This window comes from Apium graveolens, chromosome 6 (assembly GCF_009905375.1).
Source record: "Apium graveolens cultivar Ventura chromosome 6, ASM990537v1, whole genome shotgun sequence".
Lineage (NCBI taxonomy): Eukaryota > Viridiplantae > Streptophyta > Magnoliopsida > Apiales > Apiaceae > Apium > Apium graveolens.
The window spans coordinates 292,734,019-292,743,858 of record NC_133652.1 but is presented as its reverse complement, the minus strand read 5'-3'; the positions used below and the strand labels follow the sequence as shown (position 1 = coordinate 292,743,858).

At 39.8% G+C, this 9,840-nt stretch overlaps 1 protein-coding gene across 2 annotated transcripts; it reads right to left on the bottom strand.

The window, feature by feature from the left end:
• Nucleotides 1-77: 77 nt before the first annotated feature.
• On the bottom strand, nt 78-5,724 carry LOC141668315 (GTP 3',8-cyclase, mitochondrial). Of its 2 annotated transcripts, none has more exons than XM_074475130.1 (9): nt 5,658-5,724; nt 5,421-5,487; nt 5,254-5,313; nt 3,792-4,412; nt 3,451-3,618; nt 3,169-3,357; nt 1,371-1,439; nt 706-803; nt 78-436 (listed from the first exon to the last, which is right to left on the bottom strand). In XM_074475130.1, exons 2-8 carry the CDS (start codon nt 5,469-5,471, stop codon nt 720-722), a joined length of 1,242 nt encoding a protein of 413 aa, XP_074331231.1. In that variant the 5' UTR covers nt 5,472-5,487; nt 5,658-5,724; the 3' UTR covers nt 78-436; nt 706-719. The 2 variants fall into 2 exon arrangements, with proteins under 2 accessions (XP_074331231.1, XP_074331232.1); XM_074475131.1 differs by having other exon boundaries at nt 5,275-5,313.
• Between the last annotated feature and the right edge of the window lie 4,116 nt (nt 5,725-9,840).

Sequence of the window (9,840 nt, the reverse complement as noted above, 5' to 3'; positions counted from 1 at the left end):
AGCAAAAATTTGTGAAGTAAGCTTAACCTGGATACTGCAACAGTTTGTATTTAATAAAAATATATTAGATACTTAACTTGGCAGCAACAAACTCTTGTTTCAATTAATACATCATGTATTATTCAATATTAATAGATATTACAAAATTTTGTTCAAACATTACATAGATTACAACAAAACTTTGAAATTGATATGTTAGATATAGGAAATTACAGAGTTCTTAGCATTTAGCTATGTGTAGCCCCATGCTATGTGTTACAAAGTGATCCCCTATGTGTTACAAAGTGATCCCTGTTTGTTTTGCTTTCATTTTCTAAGCTGTCTTCCATTATTTTTGTATTTCTCTATATTGTAATTCTCTATACTGTTTGATCAACGAACGGAAGTATGAGTATCGCCATATCTGTGCTGCACTAGCAATTTAGTTCTCAAAAACCTGTAATGCACATGAAGGAAAAGTTTATGCTATACATTTTGAAATGAAAACACTTAAAAGAATATGCAGTAGAAGGTAAGAATTTAAGAAATACACACACACACACACACATATATACATATATATCTGTGTGTGTGTGAGAGTGAGAGAGAGAGAGAGAGAGAGAGAGAGAGAGAGATGCAAGACATAAATCAAACGAGTAATTTAATAGCATAAATATATTGCAGCTAGACTCTGGAAAGAATGCAAAATCTTAGATAAGAACTCACAGAACTTAAGCAAACTAGCCCCCTATGTGTATCATTGGTCTATTTGGTGTCTTGGCAAGGTCAAACATTCCAGCATGAGACGCTTTCTTTCTCTTGACCTGAAACAAAAAACAAAAGATATTTTAAAAAATCTTGAAACAAAGAAGGTATCATATAATTGCAGACAAATCTGATGCAAATTATTAAATGCTATACCAGTTGTACAGCTAGTCTAATGATATGGCAAACAATAAAAAATGACTGTCGCTGAGAATTCCTGAACAGCAAAAACGGAATCTCCTCTGTAAAAATTTAGTCTAGAAGACAAAAGTTGTGTGGTCACCCATGTTTTAAACATCACATCAGCTTTAAATTACAAAAATTGGAAGTGTGCTTAATTCACTCTGTTTGACTACAATCAACCAAATCCTCGCACACAAAAATTTGGGGGCATGCCTAGTTATTATATACATACTCAGACATATATATCTATATTATATATATATATATATCCTACTAACCTAACCTTGTAACTTCAATGAAGTCAGAGTCTCGACACTTACGGAGTTTTACATATAAATATGATATAACTAGGATTTTGACATTCTGTAGACGAGTTTCATACATTATATAATATAATCCCTAACAATTAGATTATTGCATCTATAAGTTAAACATGAACATACCGCTGCTTCAATAATCTCCCGCAGCTTGTCATCATCAACACCACTTCGAAGAGGATCCCTCAAACTAACCTGCACATGTTTATTCTAGTTAAGAATTAAGAAGGATAAAATTAGGGAAGTATAATAATACAAACTTTGCAAAGGGTAAGGTCAACATTGATCTCCGAAGCACAATAAATATGCATATTCCATGCAGTAACCTATGTAGCATGATGCAGTCATTTGAGCAAGATCTAATACAATGACATTGTGGGAACTGCAGCACGAAGGTCAATCAAATGACTAAAGGTGTGCTAAAAATCGGAATATTAAACTTAATTACAGCATTAGGTAAAATATTTATTCCTGGAATCAACAAACCATGAATGTCAACCTAGCAAAGACTCATGGATATGAAAATTATGTTCTCGCATATTTACGTCCCTCTTTACTAAGATCTACTTTAGGGATGGGCATAGGATCGGGTCACTTCAGGGCCGAGGAGTACGATCTCCGCCCCCAATCTCCGGATTCGAAACCGATCTCGAACCCTCCCTGATCCCCAAAAGGGGATTTTATTTGTGAAAGAGGATACCTTTAGGACTTGTATATATTTTTAATTTGAAGTTTTCCGTTATCACAACATAATTTTGCAATACATAGAGGAGATTTTTTTTTCTTAAATTTATTGAGAAGATAGTAGTGAGGATAAAATAAACGAAAAGGATATTTACCTATAGAAAGAGTTAACTACCAGCTATCATTATTTGAGTGTGGTTCCTTTAGTGTAAACATGTACATGTAAGATGTTGTTTATTGTTCCTCTTCTAGGAGTGTAGTTTAACCTCACCTAACCTTCTGACCTACCCTTTTCTCTAAACTTAAAATGGATACATGTCATTAAATACAACCAAATAATACATTTAGAATAGAGATAAAGATAACACATGTAAAACAAAAGAAATAGAAAACATATGTTGAACCCCCGCCCCGATCCCCGATCTTTTTTCCTTCTCCCCGTTCCTCATCCCTATATTTAAGAAACATAATAATATCTATATGTATATTAACTAAATTATTATGAATAAATATTATTTATATGTAATGTTACAGTTTCAAAATTTTTAATCTGTTTCTTTAATTCAAGATTTTTAAGTAGAATAAAATTAATTTACAGTAATTTTTATCTTTTATTATAAATAAAAGAAACAAGTGACTGGAAACAGGTGAAATAAGAAATGTGAGAATAATATACCAATACCATATAAATATATAAACAGAGCAATACTATCCAAGGTTGTGATTGACTATAAACAAGCCATGTGCCTAATCCTCAGGAATTAAATATTACTCCCACCGTCCTTTTTTAGTTGTCACTTTTGAAAAAAACACACATCTTAAAAAAAAGAGTAAGTTGGATTCTTTATTTACTTGTTTAACCCTAATAACTGTATTAAATGAAGATGAATTGTTGGTATGTAGAAATTAGTCAAACATTGGAAATTGTAGTATAAGGGTATTCTTTGGGAAAACCTTAAAAAAATATGTTATATTAAGAGGACAACTAATTAGGAACAAATTTTATTTTTCAAAAGTGACAACTAAAAAGAGACAGAGGTAGTAGGATACAAAGGCTTTCTTTTTTGTAAAAGGCAGCATATCAATTCAACCAAAGTAGATTCCCACAAAAATGAGGACTGCAATATAAACATATACCACGAGCACTATGACTTAAGATTACCAAAATATGATGTCTCATTTATGCAAAAAAAACAGATAACATCAATTTCTGCATCGCATTGATGAAGAGATAATTTACCTCCGAGGGACCGAAAAGGCATACTTTGAAATTACCATCTGCTAAAAGTCGTAACCTATTGCAACCTGCACAAAAATGCTCAGTCATCGATGTGATGAAAGAAACTGTGCCCTGATGCCCATCTATTCTGAAATTCTTGGCTGTCTCTGTGTGATGATCCTTTATTCTTTCGATCTTAAATTGTTTACCCTGATTTTAAATTAGATAAAAGTTATTAGGATATGCATGTTAGATTTTAGGTGAAATAAAAATGATTTATTAGGGATTATTGGTCAACCTTACCACTCTGTCCAACATCTCAGCATATGGTACAAGTTTCTTGACATTCCAAACGTTTCCATCGAAAGGCATAAACTCAATAAATCGTATATTTATGGGTTTATCGTGTGTCAGCTTTACAAAATCACATATCTCATCTTCATTGAATCCACGCATCACAACACAATTCACCTAAAATGTAGTGTAAATGAACTTAGCCATTCATAACTAAACAGAGGTCAACTAGGATAAGTATTCAATGTGTGTGTCTGTATGTGTGAAGTATAACTTCAAACGGACAATTAACAAGAAAGAAATTCAAGATACAAAAGAAAATGAAATAACATAGGGTTAATAGGAATCACCTTAACAGGATTATAGCCAAGGTCCACTGCAGTGTTTATTGACTCAATAACCCTATCATGCCCTCTACGCCTGGTCATAAATTCGAATTTTGCAGGGATCAGTGTGTCCAAGCTAATATTCACCAAATTAAGTCCACATTCTTTCAGCTTTGGAAGTTTCTTTGATAAAGTAATACCATTTGTTGTCATTGCCAAGGTCTTTAGCCCTTCTAAGTTCGATAACCTTTGACATAGTTCTTCGATATCTTTTCTTATAGTTGGCTCGCCACCTGTCAAACGAATTTTGTCTACTCCCGAGCTGACAAATAAATTAGCCAGCCTAACTATTTCATTCTGCGAGAGCACACTCGTGCTAGGAGTAAGTTCAACACCTTCGGCTGGCATACAGTACTGGCAACGTAAATTACAACGTTCTGTCAAGGAGATTCTCAAGTAAGTGTGTAGCCTTCCGAATGAGTCAACTAGCATGTCAGAAATAGGATTTTCTTTTGGTCCATCTTCTAAAAACTTTTCAGAAGTAGTTGCATACGTCTTTGAAATGGGTCCAGTAAGATGATTAGTAATCACATCTTGATCACAGTGTTCACCAGAATACAAATATGATTTGTATAGGAGTTTGTTCTGATAACAAAAATGAACATAGATTATCAAATAAGAACTCAGAATGCAGATGGCCAACAACCGTCAGCAACCCAAGTGTGTCAAGGAAAGAACACAGTAAAATTGTAGGCTGATACTTCCATATGTATTTAGGTAAAAATTAGAATTTGGAGTTGACTCCCTCATAAATAACAAGTGGTAACATCTCCGACGCGATGAAATACGATTATTCAACTTTTATCAAAAAGTACGATCTAAATTTTGCTCTCATGGACAACAGATAAATCGTTGGAGAAAAAGTATGTAGGGGAAAAGTCATTAGTGTAAGTAACTCTAAATTACATCAGAACTTATTAAATTGATATTAAGTAAGCTTTAAGGGCATAAAACCAACATGTTATATCAGTTTTATCACCTTCAGATCCTCTTAATTACCGGTTGACACATAAACATCATATTCAGGAGAAATAAAAAAATGAATACCACAGGTGTGTTTCATGCACAATATTATATACATTCTACATATCAATTAAAAAACACGATTACAATATTATTTTTCCGACTTATACAATTCTATCTTCATTTTGTTCTTCCATCCTAATATCTACTCCGTCAATCTACTTGTCTCAATCTACTTGTTCAGTTTGACTTTTGCACGTAATTTAAGGTGCATTGACCACATATCTACGTTAATCATTAAACTTTTGTTCAAAAAAAATTAAAAAATGATTAACAGAAATATGTGGTCAATAAACCTTAAATTACGTGCAAAAGTCAATCCATACAAATAAATTGGGACGGAGGGAGTATAACAAAACTACTATAAACATATTTACGCAAGAATAAAAGAGAGAACAATTACGAGTTCAAAAGAGTTCCGGACCTGAAACCACCGCACCGAATTTCCGAGATTCTGGTGAACCTGTCAAACAAATTCAAAACAAAACCTAATTTAACATAAACACAACATCGTAATTCATTCAAAAATCACAAGCATTCACACAACGACGACAAGTATATAGAACTTACAGCACTCGAACGCAGCTTCGTAAGCAACGAAACACTTCGAAACAACACCATTTCTAAGCCAAAACAACTGCAAAATGTTCATAAACTCATATTAATACGCAATTACAGATTTATAGAGCTTAATTCAACACTCAAATTAACTAAACTCGTCGTTTAAATATAAAATTGAGTTCATAATCGAGAAACAACTAATTTATACTTGCACATCATAGATAGATACAGAGTTAGAAATAGTACCTTGAGTTGATGAAGATATTTGTGAGGGGTCAATCACCAGTATATCTGACCGGGGTTTTTATATACAACAGATATATTATATTATCAAATAGTTTCTAAATTAAAAAAAAAGTAATATAAAATTTGTGATTACGGTCCCCGGCACACGCGAAAGGGGCATTGTATCGGGCCCGGTGACTTATTATAGATATTTTAATGGTTCGGATTAAAAGAAAAAAATTGCTATAATTTTCCTTTAATATATTTTTTATTTTTGCTAGAAAATAAAAGCAGGAAGAAAAAAAATCCACGAAAAATTAGGGTATGCAGATCAATTTCGTTTATGTTATATCCAAAATTTGGCATTGGGTTGACTCGGGTCAAACGCGGGCTAGTTGCAGTCAAACTTAGTGTTGCGTTGTGGAAGTAAGGACGCGTCCAAGCCTACAGGACGCGCCTACTAGGAAAGGGATATGTTACGAGGCAAGAAGAGTGCCTGATCAAGGAAGGCCGCGCCCCAGACTCTATGGACGCGTCAATGTTTATGAAAGTGCTCGGCAGACGAGAGCTTATGGTGATGAACGCAGTAGGACGCGCCTACTTTATCAATGACGCGTCATAGGAGGTGAAATGCTGTGCGTGATGGTTTAGAAGAGACGGTGCAAGTCTAATAAGGGTGAGGACGCGCCCTAATTTCTAGGACGCGTCCTATGTTTGTTTTATGTGATCTTAATGGTGAATTCAGGACAAAGCTTGCATGGAAAGGAGCGATGGAGGTTATTTTTACTAATGTATTTGTTGCAGGTACTCTTGGAAGAATTCCCTCCTTGAGACGGTCAAGGAGGGGGATGTCCGTGAAAAGCTTGAAGGCCTCCAGGGGTATGCCTGATGATTGAAGGCCTCCTCCTGTATTCAACGGGTGTCCTCGTTGGGGATGCGGGGTTTAACCTTGGTGTGTGCTTTGGGAGCTCTGTTCTTGTATTCAACGGGTGTCCTCGTTGGAGAACTTTGGAGTCATCCTGCACTTTGCACCCGAGAGCTTGGGATCACCTGTCCTGCTATCTGGTGGGTTATCCTCATTCGGGGGACAGGGACGCGTCTTGCATTTGGGGTGAACCGTGGCTATACCTGCGTTCGTAAATCAAGGGAGATAGCTGTAGCGGAGTGTTATCCTTGCGCAGGGAGATGCACTATCCGTGAAGTCCTACGATTACGGACGAGCCTTGGGCCTTTGCGGTTGGGCCTCATAGTTGGACATTCCTAAAGCTAGCAGAAGATGGATATCGGATGGGCTTCTACTGGGTTTAAGAGTAAGAAGTCTTAACGCGTTAGACTTCTTGTTCTACGAGAACTACGTCAGGCTTGATCCCTATATAAAGGGTACGTAGGCACATTGAGAGGGTAAGAAGTTGAGAGCTGATAAGAGAGCCACCACTTACTCTGATCAATCTCAGCCTAAAACAACCACAATCAACCATACACCGCTTAAGTTTCCGGTAAAGAACCACCGTCACAGATCTTAGTTTCGGCGAGAAACCTCAATCTTTGTTGTTACCAGATTCCTCCGTCAACAAATTGGCGCTAGAAGGAGGGGTGCTAATTAAGGTCGCAATCTTAGGAGGAAAAGATGTCTTACAATCGTGATGGAAGTTCTTATGATGGAAGTGACAGCAGGTCAGAAGGGGAAGGCGGGGGGCGCTATACTCGCCACGAACCTTACGTTCCCAGAAACATGGCGGACCCACCAAGGGCTCCGGATGTGGGGGGGACACCTCCAGTTCTCATCAGCAACACTGATATATTGGAGCAATTATATCGCATGGGGGATACTCTTAACAGTTTTAACTCAAGACTGAACACGGTGGAGCGTCGAAGGACGAGGAGAGGTCGTCGTTTCCCCCGTCACGGTCATGCCTTGGGGAAAGCCCCTGTAGTTGAGGGAGATACCCAGGGGAGCGGGGATAACCCGCGAATCACTCCACGGCGTTTGCAATATTCTGACGATGTAGAACCTATTGTAGAGCTTGCGGATGAGGACACTGAAGGCAGAGAAAGGCCTCGCCTGGGCAACCAGGTAGTGCCACACCCGCATAGGTCTGGACGTACGATGGACGAGCGTCGCCGTGTGGAGAACGCTCAAAGCCAAGACGAGGAAGGAAGGGATCTTTTAACCTTGAAGAAGAGGCTTGGCATAAGGTTGGAGGACGACGATTTGAGGATGTTGCTGGTAGAATGGCAAAAGGAAGGAAACGCCGGAGAAGCGAGGCCCCGTGATACGACGCGTGTGCCCCCCGCATTCCAAAGGGATGACGGGATGCGGCACCGCGAGCACGAGCGTGCCCCTCCGCGAGGAAGGCCCGGGAATTTCTACCGGGGATATCAGAGGAATGGACGAGGAAGGATGGGATATCAATACGGAAGAGCCCCTTACAATGGTAGGAGAGGTGGAGCGCACCCCGCTGGAGAAGCCCCCGCCGTTATTCCCGTAGCTTCTCACAGCATTACTGGTAATGGGTCTGGAGCGCGTCCTCATGACCAGGACGGCGGGCAGACTCAAGTAAGAATGCAGAACAATGATGAAATTCCGCGACATGGTCAGGATGAACCTCGTGTACGGGAAAACATTCAGAACCAAAATGGTAATATGCCACCGCCGCAGCCTCAAGGTGAGGGGCGGCGAGATCCTCCGCCGCACCCGGGGGGTAATCAAGGGGAATTTCAGCAAATCGCAGAGCAACCCCAGCAGCCTAATGTTCAAACCATTCCTGGGGTAGGGACGTTTAATGTGAACGACCTCAAGCGGTTACTCAACCATCTTGAGGGAGGAAGAGTAACGGCGACAGCGCAAGCTCCTTCTCCTTTTGCTGCTGTTGTGAGGGAGGCGCAATTGCCCGTGGGATACCGGAACACAACCAACGACTTGCGTTTCCACGGGAACTCTGATCCTGTGGAGTTCTTGGGGCGTTTTAACATTGAAATGGATGTATATCAAGTACCTGATTTGGCTCGATGTCGTCTCTTGGCAGCCACTTTCAGAGAAGGTGCTCAGCAGTGGTTCCAAAAGCTTGGTCCAGGTGTAATTACATCCTGGGAACAGATGAAAACTTTGTTTTTAACACAATTTCAAGCCGCGGTGAAGTACACACCACCTGTTACCACGCTGGCTAATGTGAAACAAAAGGAAGGAGAAAGTTTGACTTCATATTTCAAGAGGTTTAACGCAGAATCTACTTTGGTGAGGGGTGCAACTGACGAAACGTTGAAAATATTGCTTATAGCTGGGTTGCGTGTGGGGACGGATTTCTGGAAACACCTACAAGGGAAAGACCCGGTGTCATTGGCCGATGTGCTCGCACAGGCGGAGTCGTTCAAGGCAATCGAGCAGTCGCTTGCAGAAACAAGAAAGAATGATGATACCTATAACTCCAAGGGGCGATCCAAGAGAAGGGACAGATCTGTAAGTCCGGGTTATCGGCGAAACGCCAGAAGCCCTAACAGGGTAAACGCTGTGAGCTCGCGAAGAGAATGGAGCCCACCATCGAACTACGAGAGAAGAGTCAGCAATTATACCCCGCTGGCGGCGTCCATTGATCATATCTTCGAGGTAAATAAGGACAGGGGAATCTTCAAGAAGCCCGACCGTCTAACTTCATGGCAAAGCAGAGATAAAAAGAAGTATTGTGATTACCATGAGTCTACTGGCCATGACACCCACGAGTGTCGTCACTTGCGGGATGAGATTGAGGAATTGATCAAGGCTGGACACCTAGGAGAATGGATCGACAAGGTGAAGCGACGCAGGGGACTTGATGACAAGGGTAAAGATGAAAGACAACCCTCGCGGGCGGAGGATGTTGAGAAAACAGCGGAGGTCAAGTTTCAGAGGGCCGGCAGCATCAGGGCAATTTTTGGAGGACACCCTTTTGTTGGTGACAGTAATCGAGCACTTGAAAGAAACGCGAGAGAAGCGCGACATCCACCGCTCACTAACATCCACAGCTTGGAAGATAGACCCCCGAAGGTCTTTAAGGGGGAGTCCGCTGATATTACATTCAGGGAAAAAGAATCTAGGTGGGTGCATCATCCTCACAACGATGCGCTGGTGATTACCATGCTTATTGGGGCAATGAACGTACATCGAGTGTTCCTGGATAATGGGAGTTCTACAAACATCTTATACTATAGCACCTACAAAAAGCTGGGT